General features: G+C 39.9%; 1 protein-coding gene across 1 annotated transcript; it reads right to left on the reverse strand.

Moving 5' to 3' along the window:
- Nucleotides 1-10,027: 10,027 nt before the first annotated feature.
- SELE (selectin E) lies at nt 10,028-21,462 on the reverse strand. Its single transcript, XM_010360994.2, has 14 exons — nt 21,310-21,462; nt 20,915-20,999; nt 19,957-20,340; nt 19,251-19,358; nt 17,866-18,051; nt 16,897-17,082; nt 16,595-16,783; nt 15,465-15,653; nt 15,148-15,336; nt 14,759-14,935; nt 14,109-14,216; nt 13,304-13,325; nt 13,126-13,198; nt 10,028-11,899 (listed from the first exon to the last, which is right to left on the reverse strand). The coding sequence occupies exons 2-13, from the start codon at nt 20,949-20,951 to the stop codon at nt 13,141-13,143; spliced, it is 1,833 nt and encodes a 610-aa protein (XP_010359296.2). The 5' UTR covers nt 20,952-20,999; nt 21,310-21,462; the 3' UTR covers nt 10,028-11,899; nt 13,126-13,140.
- Nucleotides 21,463-21,682: the final 220 nt, after the last annotated feature.

Below are 21,682 nucleotides of genomic sequence, written 5' to 3' on the forward strand. Positions count from 1 at the left end.
CCTCCTACGGCTAAAACAGGAAGAAGTCGAATCCCTGAATAGACCAATAACAAGTTCTGAAATTAAGGCAGTAATTAATAGCCTACCAACTAAAAAAGTCCAGGACTAGACGGGTTCACAGCTAAATTCTACCAGAAGTACAAAGAGGAGTTGGTACCATTCCTTCTGAAACTATTCCAATCAATAGAAAAAGAGGGACTCCTCCCTAACTCATTTTATGAGGCCAGCATCATCCTGATACCAAAACCTGGCAGAGACACAACAGAAAAAGAAAAGTTCAGGCCAATATCCCTGATGAACATCAGTGTGAAAATCCTCAATAAAATACTGGCAAACCGAATCCAGCAGCACATCAAAAAGCTCGTTGACCACAATCAAGTTGGCTTCAACCCTGGGATGCAAGGCTGGTTCAAAATACACAAAGTGATAAACGGAATCCATCACATAAACGGAACCAATGACAAAAACCACATGATTATCTCAATAGATGCAGAAAAGGCCTTTGATAAAATTCAACATCCCTTCATGCTAAAAACTCTCAATAAACTAGGTATTGATGGGATGTATCTCAAAATAATAAGAGCTATTTATGACAAACCCATGGTAAAAACTGAAAGCATTCCCTTTGAAAACTGGCACAAGACAAGAATGCCCTCTCTCACCACTCCTGTTCAACATAGTATTGGAAGTTCTGGCCAGGGCAATCGGGCAAGAGAAAGAAATAAAGGGTATTTAAATAGAAGAGAGGAAGTCAAATTGTGTCTGTTTGCAGATGACATGATTGTATATTTAGAAAATCCCATCGTCTCAGCCCAAAATCTCCTTAAGCTTATAAGCAACTTCAGGAAAGTCTCAGGTTACAAAATCAATGTGCAAAAATCACAAGCATTCCTATACAGTAGTAATAGACAAACAGAGAGCCAAATCATGAGTGAACTCCCATTCACAATTGCTACAAAAAGAATAAAATACCTAGGAATACAACTTACAAGGAATGTGAAGGACCTCTTCAAGGAGAACTACAAACCACTGCTCAAGGAAATAAGAGAGGACACAAACAAATGGAAAAACATTCTATGCTCATGGATAGGAAGTCTCAATATTGTGAAAATGGCCATACTACCCCAAGTAATTTATAGATTCAATGCTGTCCCCATCAAGCTACCATTGACTTTCTTCACAGAATTAGAAAAAACTACTTTAAATTTCACCTGGAACCAAAAAAGAGCTTGTATAGCCAAGGGAATCCTAAGCAAAAAGAACAAAGATGGAGGCATCATGCTGCCTGTCTTTAAACTATACTACAAGGCAATAGTAACCAAAACAGCATGGTACTGGTACCAAAACAGATATATACACCAATGGAACAGAACAGAGGCATCAGAAATAACACCACACATTTACAACCATCTGATCTTTGACAAGCCTGACAAAAACAAGCAATGGGGAAAGGATTCCGTATTTAATAAATGATGTTGTGAAAACTGGCTAGCTATATTCAGAAAACTGAAACTGGATCCCTTCCTTACATCTTATACAAAAATTAACTCAAGATGGATTAAAGACTTAAAAGACCTAAAACTATAAAAACCCTAGAAGAAAACCTAGGCAATACCATTCAGGACATAGATACGGGCAAAGACTTCATAACTAAAACACCAAAAGTAATGGCAACAAAAGTCAAAATTGACAAATGGGATCTAATGAAACTAAAGCGCTTCTGCACAGGGAAAAAAAAAAAAAAAAAAAAAAAAAAAAAAAGCCTATCATCAGAGTGAACAGGCAACCTACAGAATGGGAGAAAATTTTTGCAATCTATCCGTCTGACAAAGGGCTAATATCCAAAATCTACAAGGAACTTAAACAAATTTACAAGAAAAAACAAACAACCCCATTGAAAAGTGAGCAAAGGATATGAACAGATACTTCTCAAAAGAAGACATTTATGTGGTCAACAAACATATGAAAAAATGCTCATCATCACTGGTCATTAGAGTAATGCAAATCAATACCATAATGAGATGCCATCTCATGCCAGTTAGAATGGTGATTATTAAAATGTCAGGAAACAACAGATGTTGGAGAGGATGTGGAGAAATAGGAACGCTTTTTACAGTGTTGGTGGGAATGTAAATTAGTTCAATCATTGTGGAAGACAGAGTGGTGATTTCTCAAGGATCTATAACCAGAAATACCATTTGACCCAGCAATCCCATTACTGGGTGTATACCCAAAGGATTATAAATCATTCTAACTATAAAGACACATTCACACATATGTTTATTGAGGCACTATTCAGAACAGCAAAGACTTGGAACCAACCCAAATGCCCATCAATGATAAACTGGATAAAGACAATGTGGCACATATACATCATGGAATACTATGCAGCCATAAAACAGGATGAGTTCATGTCCTTTGCAGGGACATGGATGAAGTTGGAAACCGTCATTCTCAGCAAACTAACACTGGAACAGAAAACCAAACATTGCCCATTCTCACTCATAAGTGGGAGTTGAACAATGAGAACACATGGGCACAGGGAGGGGAACATCACACACTGGGGCATGTCAGGGGATGGGGGGCAAGGCTAGGAACAGCATTAGGAGAGATACCTAATGTAGATGACAGGTTGATGAGTGCAGCAAACCACCGTGGCACATGCATACCTATGTAACAAACCTGCACGTTCTGCACATGTATCCCAGAAGTTAAAGTATAATTAAAAAAACAAAAAGAATAAAAAGAAAGTTGCCTTTGTCACATAACTAGTAAGAGACACGGTTGAGAATTTGAACAGAGGCCAGTCAGTTCCAAATCCCCTGCTCTTGATCATTAAGCTGAACTTATGGCAGGAACTTGGAAGACATGGTAAAATGGAGACAAATGTGGAGCCAGGGAGACTTGTGAAAGTGCCACATGCTCCTACTATACCCTGAAAGAAATATCTAGATTTGCTTTTTTCTAAGTCCTCTCCTCTAATTCTCTCAATCTCACTCTCTCTTTCTCTAAGAGATGGAAATGCTGCTTTGTCACTCAGACTAGAGTGCAGTGGTGGGATCATAGCTCATTGCACTCAAGTAATTCTGGGGTCTAGTGCCTCTTCTCCCTCAGCCTTCCATGTAGCTAGGACTACAGGTGCATGCCCCAACCCTCGGCTAATTTTTTTATTTTTATTTTTTGTAGAGACAGGATCTCACTATGTTGCTCAGGTTGTAATTCTCTCTTGAAGCTTGTCCAATCAGGCTTTCAGCCACACCAATTCCCTGAGACTGCTCTCACCAAGGTCCTACACTTCACTAATACCAACAGTCTATTCTCCATCCTCATCTTACTTCACCAGGGAGCCCCTGGTTTTTCTTCTACTTCACTGGCTATTTCTTCTGTATCATGTGTTGATTCTCCCTCATCTCCCCGATCTCCAAACCCTTGGAGTACTCCAGAGATCACCACTTTGCTCTTCTGTGTCTAACCTCACTAACTTGGTGATCCAATTCACTCCCTTGACTTTGAATACCATTTAAATGCTAATGATTTCTAAATTCTGTACAGCCAGAACCATTCTCCTGCAGCCAAATAACTACTCAACATCTCCATCCCCAAATTTAGTTGTTCCATAAGCCTCTTATATTTTACATTTCCCAAACTGAACTTCTGAATTTTTCCTCCAATCTGTAGGGCTCTTCCCATAGCCTTTCCATCTCAGTAGATTATAACTCCATTCTTCCAGTTACTCAGACCAAAACTTTTGGAGCTAACTGAGACACCTCTCTTTTTTTCACAACTCATATCCGATGTGTCAACAAATTTTGCTAGTGGAAATATTGTGGGATTTTTTTAAGGAATCAGAGAGACAAATGGGGTTCAGGAGGATATTTATTTTTTAGGTGCACTGGCCAAGTCGGATTAACATCCAAAGGACTGAGCCCTGAACAAAGAGTTAAGTTACCTTTTTAGCATTTTGTGGGGTTGGGGGAGGGGGATCTGTGCAGGGGGAAGCATACTACAGAAGTGAGAAACAAAGACAGTTATTCAATTAATTGAGACATGCATTACATCATTTCTTACTTTTCAAAGGGAAACATGTTTTGCGACTTGAGTTTATCTGTCTAGTGACCTTGCAGCTGCACAGCTAGGGAATCAGTGTCTTCACAATGCCTGAGAAAAGAGGAGAGATAAGGCTCACTAGCCCCAGAAAAACAAGCAGTTTATTTTTAAAGGACTCCAGCTCTTTCTCTTTCTCAGGGGGAATTGGGTTTTTTACATACAACTGAGTTTCTGCTTACACATTATTTAATTCTTTTAATTCCTGTTCCAAAAGAAGCCAGATACAAAAGGTTACATGTTGTCTGGTTCCATTTATATGAAATATATAGAAGAGATAAATCCATAGAGACAGAAAGTAGATTAGAGGTTCCCAGGGGCTGAGGAGGAAATGAGGACTAACTGCTTATAGGGTACAGAGTTTTCTTCTGATAAAAATATTTTGGAACTAGATAGAGATTTTGTTAGGCCATTCTTGCATTGTTATAAAGAATTACCTGAGACTTGGTAATTTATAAAGAAAAGATGTTTAATTGGCTTACACTTCTGCAAGCTTTACAGGAAGCATGGTGCCGATATCTGCTCAGTTTCTGGTGAGGCCTCAGGAAGCTTACAATCATGGCAGAAGGTGAAAGTGGAGCAGGCATATCACATGGCAAAAGCAGGAGCAAGAGAGGGATGTGGGGAGGTGACAGTCACTTTTAAACAGTCAGATCTCATGAGAACTCATTCACTATCATAAGGACAGTATCAAGAGGATGGTACTACTAAATCATTCATGAGAAACCCCACCCTCATGATCCAATCACCTCCTACCAGGCCCCACCTCCAACACTGGGGATTACAATTTGACATGAGATTTGAGTGAGAACATGGATCCAAACCATATCAGAGATGGTTATACAATGTGATAAATGTCACTGGATTGTACACTTTAAGATGGTTGTTTTATGTTATGTGAACTTCACCTCAATAAAAAAAAAAATATTTAATGTACATTCAGCCAAAAGAAGATTTGGAACAGGAAAGGTCATGGAGATTTATTAACAGCCATTTGATGGGTGGTAACAAAGTGTGGTTATTAGACTGTTTTGTGGCCCTCAAAAGGTAGAACTAGATTGAGCTGGTGAGCATTGTAAAACCATCACAAAACCCTGGAGAGAGGACCCAATGCTGAAGAACCATTTGCCTGTCAAGAGACATGAGGGAAGTACCAGTGAATGCTATTGAAAGCAGCATCACTGGGTCCAAGGGTTGGTTAAAGGACCACTACCCAACCTTTCCCTAGCCTACACCTCCATTACAGATGACCGCAAGGTTTATTTGCTCATTGCTGCCAACCAAGGCTGCACTCACTGCAGTTGCTATCAGTTTATTATGGGTAGAAGGAATGTGCAGTAGAGAATTAACTAACTGCCCACCTACCTCCACAATCCTATAAGGACAAAACACCACGGCTCACGTTTTCTTACATTTGGCATGTAAGCCACTCTTATTGTCTGTCATCTGTCTCCTAGACCATTCACCTAAACTGCTCTCTCCTGACCCAACCTTGATTTTCATCCCAAATGCTTCCTTGCCATCCCTACGATTCCTGTCTTCACCATCACCAAACTCCCCTCAATCTTCCAGTTTCCTTTTCAAACTTTTCTCCTACCTTCTTGCTTTGTCATCAGCCCGACTGCCTCCCAAGGACATCACTTCCCCTGCAGATCTCTCAAGATGACAATATTTATTCTCCACACAGTGAACACTTCAGGGTTGGAAGGCAGGGGCAATCTTCTCCTTTATAATGAGGGCCTCCTGTATATCTTTGTTCATCTGCCCTCTTGTAAAAAAAAAATGCAAAGAAGAAATAAAATAACTCTGCTTCTTTGAAACTTGTGACACTGAGATAAACCATCTCACTGTCCTCATTGTAGTGACCTCCCAACTCCTCATGCAAGGATGGCTTTGGCACCTGGCTCCTGATCTTCCTTCCGCTGTAAGCACTTCTCATAGTCTTATGGGACTTCACCATCCATGGCACAATCCGTACCACAGCCCACATCCTCAGCTCTCCAATGACATTTTCCTCCACTAGACTTGAGCTACCTCCTTCTCTAGGCACAGCTTCAACCTCAACATCACCTAAGACTGTACCATCTCTAAAGTCACATGATCAAACACTTCACTCTTTTTTTTTTTTTTTTTTTTTTGAGAGGGAGTTTCGCTGTTTTTGCCCAGGCTGGAGTGCAATGGCGCAATCTCGGCTCACTGCAGCCTCTGTCTCCCGGGTTCAAGCGATTCTCCTGCCTCAGCCTCCCGAGTAGTTGGGACTACAGGCATGTGCCACCATGCCTGGCTAATTTTGTATTTTTTTAGTAGAGGCGGGGTTTCTCCATGTTGGTCAGGCTGGTCTTGAACTCCCAACCTCAGGTAATCCACCCGCCTCAGCCTCCCAAAGTGCTGGGGTTACAGGCGTGAGCCACCGCGCCTGGCCCAACACTTCACTCTTTAACCACTGTCTCCTATTCTCCCAAGTGTATTGCTCAAGTATCTCATTGCAATGCTTTTTACTCCTACCTCATTGAACCTCCAGGCCATTAAACATTTCCTTATTTCTAGCCATCAGGTTTCTCCTTATTTGTTGTTGCTGTTTTTGTTTTTGTTTGTTTGTTTGTTTGTTTGTTTTTAGACAGGGTCTCACTCTGTTGCCCAGGCTGGAGTGCAGTGGGGTGATCTTGGCTCATTGCAGCCTCCGTCTCCCTGGTTCAAGTGATTCTTGTGCCTCAACCTCCCAAGTAGCTGGGACTACAGGCATGTGCCACCATGCCTGGCTACGTTTTTTGTATTTTTAGTAGAGATGGGGTTTTGCCATGTTGACCAGGCTGGTCTCAAACTGCTAATCTCAGGTGATTCACCTGCCTCAACCTCCCAAAGTGCTGGGATTATAGGCGTGAGCCCCTACTCCCCTTCTGGTTTCTCCTTATTTGTTTCAAGTCTATGCTGCACTATTAAAACTGCCTTCACAAAAATTATAATAGTGAAAAAATTATGACAGTGAAAGAGATCTGATATAACCAACCCCCATCTTGCCTTTAGCTTCCAGACTGCCCTTAGTAATTCCTGGGCTTGGGCCAAGCTATCTTTGGCAGAAATTTAGTTTATAGTTTAAATGGTAATAGCCCTTCTCCAAAACTAAACTGCCTTTGTAAAGCTAATAAAAGACCACCAGTGAAAGGTTAGGAGGATGAGAGGAGCCTGAATTCTGCTAAGGTGTAGAGGTAAACAATTACCAACTGTTATTCCAGAGGTCACAAGATTCACAACATCCCCAATTACTCCTGCAGATAACAGCACTATCATAGAACCTGATTGGCCTTTTGAGATGTCTTTTCAGATTCTTACGTTTCAACTGGTGGCTCTACCTGGACCCACCAACAAGTCCTGTGGCTCCCCCCAGAAACAGACTTAGCATGCACAAGGACCATTTTCCACACCACTATGATTGCATAGCACCCATTCCTCTGCCTGCCAAACTATCCTTGAAAAATCCTAGCTTTAGAATTTTGGGACAGGCTGATTTCAGTAATAACAAAACCCTGGTCTCCCATTTGGCTGGCTCTGCATGAATTAAATATTTTCTCTATTGCAATTCCCATCTTGATAAATCAGCTTTATCTGGGCAGCAAACAAAATGAACCCATTGCAGAGTTACACTGCTGGCAGATATATCTTGCTTCCAAAATTGGATGTTTGTTAAACAAATTTACTCTATTTTCTTGATATTTACAGCTGTGAATGTTGTGTCTGAATTCTCTTGATTTGTTGTTGAAAAGAACTACATTGCTACAGCCAGTACATACAGATAGATAACTAATTACTCAACACAGAGAGGGATGTGATCATCACTGCAATGTGCAAGTGAATGTTACCCATTGTCCACTTTTCCCAAACTACACAGTGTTATATGGTATATGACCCAATCAATAGTGGCAAAGCTCCAGAAATACCACATAGACATCAGACTCATTAAACTAATCAGCCTTTGTCAGTAATTTCCAAACGTGGTTGTGCATCCAAATCACTTGGTAACATTAAAAAAACAAAAAAACATACACACATTTGCTTCCAATCCTACTGAATCAGAACATTTTGGGTTGGTTCAGGAACAGATCCAGAAGTTTTTCAGGGTCCAAGGTTTATATAATTTGAGGTCTCTCTTTGAGAAAAGGAATGTAAAAGCGTCTTGCTTTTATAGATTTTACGAAGATGTATTACCACGTAAACACATTCTTAGGACCCAGGCCCTTGTAATTTAAAGGTTCATCTAAGTAATGGACCCTGGCTTAATTTTCATTATCTTCAGGGTAAATTACCTGTGGGTTAGGATTTAGGAATATATCTCTGTGTGTATGTGTGTGCACATGAGCATGTACGCTTGTGTGGCTTTTTTTTTTTTTTTTTTTCTGAGATAGAGTCTCGCTCTGTCTCCAGGCTGGAGTACAGTGGCCTGATCTCTGCTCACTGCAAACTCCTCCTCCCGGGCTCAAGCCATTCTCCTGCCTCAGCCTCCTGAATAGCTGGGACTACAGGCATCGCCACTATGCCCAGCTAATTTTTGTATTTTTAGTAGAGACGGGGTTTCGCCATGTTGGCCAGGATGGTCTTGATCTCTTGACCCTGTGATCCACCCACCTCTGCATCCCAAAGTGCTGGGATTACAGGTGAGAGTCACTGCGCCCGGTGCTTGTGTGGATGTTTTAGGTGAGTGGATACAAAACTAGATATTTCCCTTCTGTAGCATCTGTACTGTTTAATCTATGTACCTCAATAATTTTTCTTTTAGTATCTTTCCTTTTTCTCTCTTATTACTTCCTCTTGTGCTATTTTTCCACCTCCTTTTTAAAAAAATTTTTTCGCCCTCTTATTTCTATTGATCTTTAGTCCTCACAATGATTCCTACAAGCCCCATTTCTGTATATGGGGATTGAAATAATTGCTGGACATTTGAGAGAGAGATATATTAAATTGCAAACTGGCAGTAGGGGGGCAGTTGATACATAACTGGGTTTTAAACTGTAGCCCTCTGAGACCACTCATTCCATTTGTGAAAAGTGATTCTACTTCTTATTATGAGCCGAAATATACATTCATTCACCCATGCATTGATTTATTCATTCAATAAATAGTTGTTGGATGTCCACTCTGCATCAGGAATGTGCTAGGCTCTGAGAATACAGCAATAAACAAGGTAATTTTTCTCTACCCCTGAGGAACTTAGAATTTAGTGGGGAAGACAGACATTAAACAAACAATTATGCAAGTAATAATCTATAGTTATTTATTACAGTTAAAGGAAGGAAGAGAAATATGGGTTATGAGGGCGTTAAAGAGGAGACCTAGTCTAAGTAGCCAGTTCTCATGAAGGGACATGTATTAGTTGGAGTTCTCCAAAGAAATAGAACCGATAGGGTGTGTGTGTGTGTGTGTGTGTGTGTGTGTGTGTGTGTGTGTGTGTGTGTTGGGGTGTGGGGGTGTGGCATTTTTTTATAGAAATTGTCTCACACAATTATGGAAGCTGAGAAGTCCCTTGGCCTGCTGTCTACAAGCTGAGAACCAGGAAAGCCAGTGGAATACTTCAAAGTCCAAAGGCCCTAGAATCAAGAGTGCCAGTGTTGGAGGGCAGGAGAAGATGGGTGTCCCAGCTTAAAAAGAGAGTGAATTCACTCTGTTTGCTCTACACAGGCCCTCAGTGGGTTGGATCATGACCACTCACATTGGTGGAGGCAATCCTCTTAGTCTACCAATTAAATACTAATCTCTTCAGAAATACTCTCACAGACACACTGAGAAATAATGTTTTATCAGGGTGATAGAAATCTTCCGGAGTTAAACAACGTTGATAGCTGTACAATCACATACATTTTTAAAGGGTGGATTTTACGGAATGTGAGCTTTATCTAAATAAAATTTTTAAGAAAGAGCCTTAACTCAGAGATAAACATAAGCATGTTTATTGTCAACATTTATAGTGTCATGTCAAATAGGTCTGACATAAGCTTAAATAAATATATACTTTAAAAATATAAAATATTTTAAGTTATAATTTAAAATTCTCCATAAAACTCAAACACAAACCACATTGGTATTTCACACAGCTAATTTCTAACGGAGTTTACATAAATATTTACAACACTTAAACAATTTCAAAGAAAATAACAATTTATTCCATACATAGCCTGATCACAGTAGTTGTTCTCTCTTATTTCCCAGAGTTTTTCTGCCCCTTTGAAAGAACCTCTGCTGTTCTGATCCTTATCACATCTCTGTTTTGACTGTTGGCTTTGTCATTGCCAGTGTTCAGCCAGAACTTCTCTGAAACTTTTTTTTCAACACATGCTAAGCTAATGGAAGTGTAGGAGAGTTTTGATTCTCACACTCCGCAAGGCTAGAGCAGCTTTGGCAATTACTGACTGAGAATTTCTCATTGCCAATGATCAACTGAAAACTGGAGATTCCTTTGGAATTGTTAAATCTGCTTATAAATAAACATAAATGCTTGCTCACACAGGCATTCCTCTCTTCCAGAGCACCCTAACATACAGAAGAAAACAAATAGGGAATAACTATTAGACATCTTCATTCGTTAAAAATCTACCAGATGACTCTTTTACATGGTGAGTTTCTATCGTGAATTTAAAATCATCCATAATATACAAGAATTATGTTTACATATCACATCTGACAAACATCTTTGTGGGAATGAAAAGCACGTCCATCTTTCTGCATTCTTTTCCAACAAAGACATTCATAAAATTATAACTTCGTGTGCTTGCATTTATGCTTTTATTAGTTCCAAACATTTGGCCTCATGGAAGTTTTTCATCATGGAAACAACATACTTCTGAAAAAATACCTGACAATATACAAACCTTCCATTCAGTTTTTACTCTCCAATTCTACCATGTTTTCAAAAAAACAACTGAAGTAAAAAAATTCAGAACTTTATTCTGGTTAACATCATGCCTTGCTAGGGGAAAATAGTTTCCCTTTTTGATATAAATTTATAACAGATGTAACATAATTTATTAATAAACAATGAGGGGGTAATCTAGAATAAGTAACTTTTACCAGATCATAGTTTACAACATTTGCAAGTTTTTTAAGTCCCTATAACACTTGTATTGAATGAAGAATTATGGAAGATTATAATATATTCAGTGCAAGTAAAAAGATCACAATCTTTAAGAACTCTTTAAGAAACACTGAATCCCATAGGGATGAAAGTGATTAAACTGTGCACAGCAACCCTCACACAGAGTGTTCAGTAGGATTTGCACCATTAACAACCCTCCATGCATTTGCCTGTGGGCATTCAACATCTGTTTTTTTTTTTAAGTTATAATATTTTAAGCCATTTTTTCCTCTAAACTCTTGATAATTATTATTCATTCTTGTGACAGCAACTGTGTAATCAGCTGTCAAAACACTGTGAAGGGCAAAAGAAAGAAAGTCACAGAATATTGTGTTTCTGTGCCAAGATTTTACAGCGAGCAAGGGAGAGTTAGAAAAGGAATTCTGAGATTTCAGAGTCTTGGTCTCTTCACCTTTTCTTGGAAGAAAATATCCTTTCCCTTCTTTAGCCAGCACTCTCTTAATCCTGAGAATAGGAAAGAGAACACTGAGTCGTTTCAGTTGAAGGCTGACCTTGCCCACTGGACTTTGATCTATTGAAGTGGTGGTGGGTGTTGCGGTTTCAGCCATAAAGACATCTGGCATAGTAGGCAAGAAGGGCCAGAGACCCGAGGAGAGTTATCTGTCTCTGTTAACTTCAATGTGTCCCTCTAGTTCCCCAGATGCACCTGTGTTTCTGCAAATATAAACATGTATGTCATCAAAACACTTAATATTCTGCATACTGATCATGACAACAAAATGTACCTTCTAACACAGACTACTGTATATACTCTCACTAGGATAGACCATGTAGGAACATCGAATTCTATTCAGTTAGGACAGTGATGATGGATGCATATTATACATCTGTCAAAACCTACAGAATATACAACACAGAGTGAATTCTACTGTAGCCTGTGGACATTAATGAATAATCATGTATCAATATTGGCCCATCCAGTTGTAACACTAATATAAGATGTTAATAACAGGGGTAATTGGAGGGGGTAGTGAGGAGATATGTCGGAACTCTTTGTGCTTTCTGCTCAATTTTTCTGTAAACTTAAAACCGCACACACAAAAAAAGTTATTTTAATTTTTTAAAAAGTATTCAGAGGGACTTGACCCTTCCAAATTCTCTCAAAGCAGGTAAGAGTAGTTAAGAACACAGATTTTAGAACCAGACTGCCTGGGTTTGGATCCTGGCTACACCACTTACTCGCTTTGAGATTTCAGGCAATTTACTTAACTTCTCTCTGTCTTATTTTCTTCATCTGTGCGATAAGAAATAGAGTAACAGGCCAGGCCCGGTGGCTCACGCCTATAATCCCAGCACTTTGGGAGGCCAAGGCAGGCGGATCAGGAGTTCAAGACCAGCCTGGCCAACGTGACGAAACCCCGTCTCTACTAAAACTACAAAAATTAGCTGGGTGTGGTGGCAGACACCTGTAATCCCAGCTACTCGGGAGGCTGAGGCAGGAGAATCACTTGAACCCAGGAGGCGGAGGTTGCAGTGAGCCAAGATCATGCCACTGCACTCCAGTCTGGGCAACAGAATGAGACTCCATCTCAAAATTAAAAAAAGAAAAGAAAAAAGAAAAAGAAAAGATAAGAAATATAGGAACAGCCCATATCTCAGAGTTCCTAGCTTAGAAAAGTTCCTAGAATATAGTAAGTGCTATGTAAGGGTCAGCTATCTTCATTATTATCTATCATAAATGAAATTACACAATAAAGCTAGATCTCAGTTTCTTTCCTCTCCTTCTATAAAAAAATGAAACAACTTTCCAGAACAATACCCAGGTGATGATTTCTCCCCTGCTCCCTCCCTAAGATTGGCAAGTTTGGAGGGTTCAAAGAGAAACAGAGCACGTAGAGAAGATACCTCTCTCATAACCATTTGTGAGTTACAAGTCTTACCTGATTCTTTTGAACTTAAAGGATGTAAGAAGGCTTTTGGTAGCTTCCATCTGATTCAAGACTTTGGCAGCTGCTGTGGAATACATGAGAACACTAGGTAAAGCACTGTCTTCCAACATGCAGAGAGAAAAATATGTGGAATGTTCAATGGCATGCTTTATATAAGAATGCAACTTACCTGGCAGGAACAAATTTCTTTGCTGCGAAAGAAAAGACAAACCACCATTAATTCAGACTAAATGACTTTTAAGGATATATTAAATCCAGATACAATGTGACTTAATTCATCAAGCGTTGCAGACTCAGTGCTTCAGGGCCTCTGTAATAATCAGAGCACAAGCATGGCTCGGTGGCATCTAGGGTAAAACGCAAAGTGCACAGCCATCCAAAGGGCATAGCAGCTTCCTAATGTCAGCAAATAGCTATGGGGTCATCTTGCCTGATTCAGCTCCCAATTTTTCATGAGAAGTCCAAAGTCTGAATTTAAACATGAGATTTCCTATTTTGTAAATGTCAGAACTTAACTCAAAAATGTTTTAAGTACTCTTAAACATGTAAGCCAAACAAACAAACTATGAGTGTAGTCAGATGTGCTTGCATATTCCTTATGAGATACTCCCAAATTTAAGCCTGCACTCCAAATAAATCTCCTTAGGAAGAATTTTATCCATTTTCCTTAGAGGGCTCATTATGGCAGTCTTATTGCACAATTCCTGGAGGCATCATATAATCCAGCATGGATAGCACCCCCTGGAGTTGTACAATATTAGGCACAACGAACATTTTTATTTCCTAAAACTCTTCCCACACTGAGTTGTACTACTAACTCTTTTCTTAAGACTTCTGCTTAATTATACTGCATTTATTAGTGTTTATCCAGATTCTAATTATTGTTTAAATTAGTAAGCAAGACCATGACTTATCAATGAGAAAGAAATGTATTTTCAAAAACATTTTTGAAGAACATTCATAAACTTCCTCACCTTTCCGAAAGCATTTCCGAAGCCAGAGGAGAAATGGAGCTAATGTCAGGAGGGAGAGTCCAGCAGCAGAAAGTCCAGCTACCAAGGGAATGTTGGACTCAGTGGGAGCTAAGGAAACAAGAGAGGAAGAAATGTCATGAGGAGGAACTGACGTTAAAGTCTCTCTGTCCTGTCCCGTTGGGCTTTTTTCTGTACATTCATTACTAGGAGCAGAAGAACTATCTAGTTTAATACAAGAAGCAGAGAAGTGGCATTAAAGGCCTTTGAGATCTGCTCCAAGCCACCTTTGAAGCTATTTCTACCATTGGCAGGCAGAACTCTAACTTGCCAAGCTCATTCACAATACCACACCACACCTTGGTTAGTAAACACTGCCCTTGCTTGCTCTCTTGCTCTCACTCCCTCTTATTTTCCATTTCCCCTTTTTCCTCTCCTCTCTCTGTCTCCTTTCTCCACTTGTCAGAATTCTACCCATTTCATCAACATGCAACTTCTGTTTTTTCTGTATCCCCATACAACTTAATATTAACAACTTGTCAACCTGGGTGACCTTTCTGGTTTGGATATAATGGATAGTTGATTACTGTAACAAGATAGTTCCCCCTTTTTCTCTTTAATCCCCAAACAACCACCATCAATCAGTGTATCACCTTCACAGGTAGGCAGCATCCCAGACCAGTGTCCTGTGGCACCACATGTCATTGCTGCAGAGCCATTGAGCGTCCATCCTTCAGGACATGCAAAGTTGCACACAGTGCCAAACACGGGCTCCCCACTGCAGCTCATGTTGATCTTTTCCAGAACTGCCAGGCTTGAACATTTTACCACTGCAAATATTAGGTACACAGGTAGAGTTTCAGAAAAATCTACTGGAAAACTTCTAAAACTTGCTTAAAAGTCAATAATAAATGTAACGTAAAAGCACTACTTAGTTTTCAGCATTTAGGAAATTAGGATCAAACCCCCTTGGGACAATCCAGGTTCAGAAACTTATGAAGTATTTGACCTGTACCCTAAAAAAGTCTGCACTCAATTCTACCTTGGCAGGAAGGAACCTCTTCTGTCCATTGTCCCTGAGATGTGCACTCAAGTTGAGTTGATCCATGTAATTCAAATCCTTCCTCACAGCTGAAGGCACAAGAGGACTTGTAGGTGAATTCTCCAATAGGAGAATGAGCACACCTCACCAAGCCCCTCGGGGGCTGGTGGACAGCATCACATCTCACAGCTGGAACACATGAGAGAGCACTTCAGAAGTTTGTTTGCATCTCCAGCAATGCATTTCCCAAGGTAACCACGTTCCTAAGCTCTTCAATAGTTTTTTATCTTAAAATAAAATAAAAACAAAGACTATACCTTCACATGTGGGCTTCTCATTGTCCCACTCCCCTGTGGGGCCACATTGGAGCCTTTTGGATCCCTTCAACACAAATCCCTGTTCACAGGTGAACTCACAGCTGGACCCATTACGGAAACTGCCAGAAGCACTAGGAAGACAATTCATGTAGCCTCGCTCGGGGTTGGACAAAGCTGTGCACTGGAAAGCTGAGACATCAAAATGATGGTCAGAAAATATTGCAGTGGAACTAGAGAGTACTTGGCATTTGTTGAGTGCACCCAGTTCATTCAAGCAACACTTGGAGAACTGAAGATTCTTTATAATTCCCTGGACAAGTGGGAAGATGGTTGTTCTCTTTGAATTTCAGCCCCCTCACTGATCATGGCACTAATTAAAAGACTAATTAACCAGAACATTAGTTCCTGAGCACTGTTCTTCTAACATACAAAATAAATTATGGTCAAGGGAAAGATTTCACACAGTCCGAGGACAACATATGGGTCATGGATGTGTATAGATGGTGCCAAAAAGAAAGAGAAGAAAGCACCCCTATAAAATTTGTCTGTTTTGCAGTTTGGTTTTTGTGTTACAATGTTTTGCTACTGGAAATCATTCTGTACTGGCTTTGGCTAGGAGAAGGCCAGTGCCTGATAGTCAAAACTGCTTGTTTTCAATATCCTTGCTCTCACTTAAAAGTGAATTAAAGTTTGCTGCTTATATATGTATCAATACTATCTCTGTAGCTGACCCCATGCTTGAAACAGTCTCCTCACTGCTAATTATGAGCCATTTCAGAAGACAGGTGTGATGAGAGTTTTATATTCAAATCATGTTCTCATTATTCCGCTTTCTGAATTTTCTAATAAGATTCCTTTAGATTAAGAATTCTGTCTATTCCATGCTAATGTCTATAAAGTTATATTAGCACATCACAGTAAAAATAAACCAGCAAAGGATTCATTCTTAACACATATGATCCTTTCCCTGGCCAAACATTAGTTCTTTTAAATGAATCTCAAAGATATGAGTGTTGCTCATCAAATCTGATTTCTATAGTTAAAGTGGGTATTGGTTTTTTTTCTTCACTGTCCAAGTTTGAAGATGGTTGTTCTTTAAGAAAGCAGAAATCAAAGGATCTTAAGCTTACCTTCGCAAACTGGGGTTTGCTGTGTCCACTGCCCTTGAGTGGTGCATTCAACCTGGGCTGGTCCCTGCAACATGAAGCCTTCTTCACAGGTGAAGTTGCAGGATGATTTGAAGGTGAACTCTCCAGCAGGGGAATGGCTGCACCTCACAGAGCCATTCTGAGGCTGGTGGATGGCCCTGCATGTCACAGCTGTAACAAATATACCCATTGATATTAGCAGGGACTAGAATTAGCTTGCCCATTTCCAGTATGGGTTGAGAAAAAGAATGTTAACAGTAAGTCTCCATGTGGAGCAACTCTACCTTTACATGTTGGCTTCTCGTTGTCCCAATTCCCAGATGAGGTACACTGAAGGCTCTGGGCTCCCATTAGTTCAAATCCTTCTTCACAGTCAAATGTACAGGTTGTGTTCCATGGGAAACTTCCAGGATTTTGGAAACATTCCACAAACCCATTGGCTGGATTTGTCACAGCATCACACTCAACCACTGCGGATTTGAAAGAGCACCGTGAGTTTTACAGAAGAATGATCTTTTCACTTCCTATTGAGCTGGGTGCATAACAGAGTGAGGAAGCTGCCTTCAAAGGGTAGATCCCAAAGTCCTGTAGGTCCCAAAGTCCTATGTCAATTCTTAGGGACATGCACAGCCAGAATAAAAGCTTTTTCTTTTTCATGGATATTCTGTCGTGTCTGATTTTCACTTTGCCTATGCTGAGTGGTCTATAATCTATGTTATCATTTACGTGAGGTAAAAAAATTTTTAAGAAAAGATTCCAGATTAGGAGTTATGACCAGTACTGACATACATAGGCTATTCATTTATTTTAGCCCATCAGAACATGAAGAACTGTTGTTTTTGTTTTTTTTTTCTTTTGGCCTCTGGTTCAGAAAGATAAAATTAAGAGAGAAAAAGAGATACTAAGACTGCTTGACTATCATGGTCTTAAGTTAGTCCCATGGCATGGAAAAGTTAAACAGGGAAAGAAGATGAGAAAGCTATTGAGATTTCTAGAGCTTTACTGTTTTGTGATCTCCCTTACAAATCACCAGAGCCTCAGAAATACCCGTTTCAAGCATAGAATTAAAAACCTCTCTCAACCCAAGCAGGTACTGGATTGACAATATGCATTGGCTGAGAGAACAAGTTGTATTAAAAACAAAAACAAAAAAACTTTCCCTGAAGTTTTGAAAACGTTGTAAGTTGGATTAAAAAACAGAAGCAATGAGGGATGAGTTAGAGAATGTTCTGTGCATTCCGAAAGGGATTTACCCTTGCAGGCTGGAATAGGAGCACTCCATTCTCCAGAGGACATACACTGCGTGGTCTCCATGCTGCTTGCCAGGTAGCCCCTATCACAGCTGACAGAGCAGGAAGAATTGTAGCTGAAGTTTCCCAGTGGGTGACTGCAAACCAGGCTTCCATGCTCAGGGGATTCCAGGGCTGTACAGTTCACAACTGAAAAAGAAACCCAAATCAGTTCTGCTCATCTCTCACCTTTAACAGAGAAGAACACTGGAAACTAGAACTACAGTTTTTTGTTTTTTTAAGTTTAAAAACTTATAAAATTTCTAATGGAATATGTAAAATTGACTGTAATTGTACCCCCTTTCTTTTATTCAAGAAAACATTTATCCATAACAACAATGACAAAAAAGCAGTGACGACCACCATAAAAAAGAAATATTGAGTGATATGGGGAGAGTAGTGTAATTGTGTTTACCTCAGAACTGTTCAAATTATATGAACAAACACACAAACTTACAACAAATTTCTTGTTACTTTTCTCACAACTACTAAAAATACTATGGTAAGCTTCCACCCGGGGTGAGAACCATCCACAAAGCTATATTTCAAATTTAAGTACTAGAATACATCACAAATTTTAAAACTCCAATGCTGCACTGTCTAATATAGTAGCAACTATCTATGTGTGGCTACTCAAATTTAAACTTCAATTCGTTGAAATCAAATGATATTTAAAATTCAGTTCCTCAGTGTCACCAGCCACATTTCAAGTACTTAATAACCACATGTGGCTCGTAGCTACACACTGGACAGCACAGCTGTGGAACATTTCCATTATCACAAAAAGCTCTACTGCACAACGCCGTGCTAAGGAATTTTGGAGAGAAGCTAATCTAACTCTCTTAATTTACAAATTTAGGAACTGAGACCTCATTCATTCAATCGACTTGCTCCATGCTACACAGCTCGTCATTACAGAGCCAGAGCATGAACCAAGATACCCTGGACTCTGTAACTCACTCATTTCTACTGCAACGTCTTGTTACCACCTAGATGATGTGAGTACCTCTTCCTTGTAGGGACGCAGAACTACAGTTTATTGAATGTGTCCTGTGCGCCAGGCACTATGTAACCATGAGCCTATGAAGTTCACACTATTATCCTCATTTTACAATGAGAAAACTGTGACCTAGAGAGTTAAACTATCTTGTCAAGGTGCCATAATAAACAACTGGTGAATCTAGGACTCAAACCCAGAAGGGTCTGACTTCATAGTCTCAGCTCACGATCACCATATGACACCATCTGCACCAGGGAAGGGAAGGCATGCAGACCTGACTCTAATGCCAGCTAGGACATGAGATCGTGCTACCATCTCAAGTGAAGAAAGAGGTGAGAACCAGACTTACTTTGCTCACACTCGAGTCCACTGAAGCCAGGGTCACACTTGCAAGTATAATTATTGATGGTCTCTACACATTCACCGTGGCCACTGCAGGATGTATTGGTACAGGCAGCTGCAGAAAACACAAAGCATGATGAGGAGGACTATTGCTGTGCTTATACTGAGTGCCTTTGATTTTAGAATCAACAGTGTCCAACGGAGACATCAACAGTGTTACAGAGTGCCATAGACTTTAACTGAAGTGTTTTACGAAGTTCCAAATCTGAGTTTCAGGCCCACCTATCCTAAACCTTGATGCTAATGTATAGCTGTGGCTGGCACCTACCATAGAAAATTTACTTCTTCACAAACTCTGAAGACAGTTCCCCTACCACAATAAACAAGTAATTAAAATATGTATTGTGTGTGTGCAATGTAAAGAACTACATATTTGCCTACAGTATTTAGATACATTTTATATACACACACACAATGTGTGTGTATATGTGTGTGTGTACATACATATATACATATATACATACATATATACACATACCCACGTTTTCTTGCCCACATTCACACAAAACAGCAAAAGAGAGAAACTTCAGCAGTTAAACAGAATCTTTTAGAACATAAAATGACCACAATAGAGAGCAAGTTTTGCATGCCGTAAATTTGCCAAGATGCCCACACACTGAAACTACCTCCCACTGCGGCCGCAAACTCCCTACCTGTGTAGCACAGGGCAAGCTTCTTCTTGCTGCACCGCTCATCATTCCACATGCCCACATCTTTGTCTCTCTTGATGTAGATCTCCACGCAGTCCTCATCTTTTTGCCTATTGTTGGGTTCCCCTGGAGCCCAGTTCTTGGCTTCTTCCGTCAGAGGTTTCTGGGTTCCTACCCAGACCCACACATTGTTGACTTTTCTAATTCCAATCCAGTAATAACTTGGTGAAAAGCTCAATATGGAGTTTAGGTACTCAATCTCTTCTTTGTTTTGAATTGCAACCAGATGTGTGTACCTTTGCTGGCAATAAGCACTGGCCTCATCATAAGTCATAGCTTCCGTGGAGGTGTTGTAAGACCAGGCTCCACTCTCTTTAATGAGAAGCACTAGTGGGAGAAAAAGAAAAGAAATGGTAGAGTTTGGTGCTGTTGTGGTTTAACTCTGATAACTGTGCTTTTTGTTGTCTTATTTTTGGCAATGTTTGTGACATGGCCCAGACTTTTCTCATCTTTTCAAAAGTAAGAAGCACGTATGAAGAAACAGTGACTTATCGTTTATCTCTTTTGTGACTGGCCACCCACTAGGTGCTTTACCTGCACTCACTCACAACATTATAGTAAACCCATTTTGTAGTAGAATAATAATCAGAATAAATAAGCTTTATCAAGCACTTAGTAGGCACCAAGTAGTACTATTTGAGGTACTTTCCATGAACCATGCTATTGAATCCTCACAATGCGTCTGGGAAATAGGTCATTTATGATCCACACTTTACACTTAAGGAAAGGGAGACACTAAGAGGTAAATGGCCCCAAGCCCAGGGAAGAGCACATTGCAGGTAGAGGTCAAGGATGCTGCCAGATACCCTGCACAGGACAGCCCCAGACAAGCAAGGATATTTCAGTCTGAAATATCTGTAGTGCGAGAATGAGAAATCCTGGTCTAATGACACTGACTTACCCAAAGTGAAAGCCGAGAGAAACTGTGAAGCAATCATGACTTCAAGAGTTCTTTTCACCGAAAGGTTTAGGCTTGAAATACTTTACTGGGGAGATAAAACACAAAATGAATTAGAGAAGGAAATCCTGAGTAGCAAGTCACATTATTCTTCCATGATGTTTAAGGCAGCATCCTAAGATTTTGGGTAAAGGATTCTAGTGCCATAATCTTTATTTCAGAGTTTAATCACATAAATAAACAAATTTTAAGATGTTCATCATTTAGGTCAAAGAGAAAAGACAGGTTTTAGCTACAATTCAATAAGAGCTTGTACAGATGTGGTTTTTACTAGAAGGCTTTTTGCGTATCTGTGTTTCATGGCCCAAGGCTGCCCTTATAAAGCGTTCTGCACTTACTGTTTTGGGAAGCAGTTGTTCAAACCCAGGATCTCTCAGATGGATATCACTGCTGTCTCTGTCTCAGGTCAGTATAGTAGTTTTGATGTGAAGTCAGCCAAGAACAGCTGAACACTACTGCGGCTGAGGCCCTTTTATAGGAGGGATTGCTTCCTGTGAATAATAGGAGGATATTGTCCACATCCAGTAAAGAGGAAATCCCCAATGGCATCCAAAAAGTTTCCCGGGAATATCCACGATGCTTAAAATTATAATGATGTCAGAAACTCTGTCTCTTGAAGCTACTTCATCTTTGTCCATGCCTTTATATTGTACATGCAATTTTATTAATATGACACAAATGCATAATTTTTAATTCTAATAATGTAAAGTC

The sequence above is a fragment of the Rhinopithecus roxellana genome, chromosome 8 (assembly GCF_007565055.1).
Source record: "Rhinopithecus roxellana isolate Shanxi Qingling chromosome 8, ASM756505v1, whole genome shotgun sequence".
Classification (NCBI taxonomy): Eukaryota; Metazoa; Chordata; class Mammalia; order Primates; family Cercopithecidae; genus Rhinopithecus; species Rhinopithecus roxellana.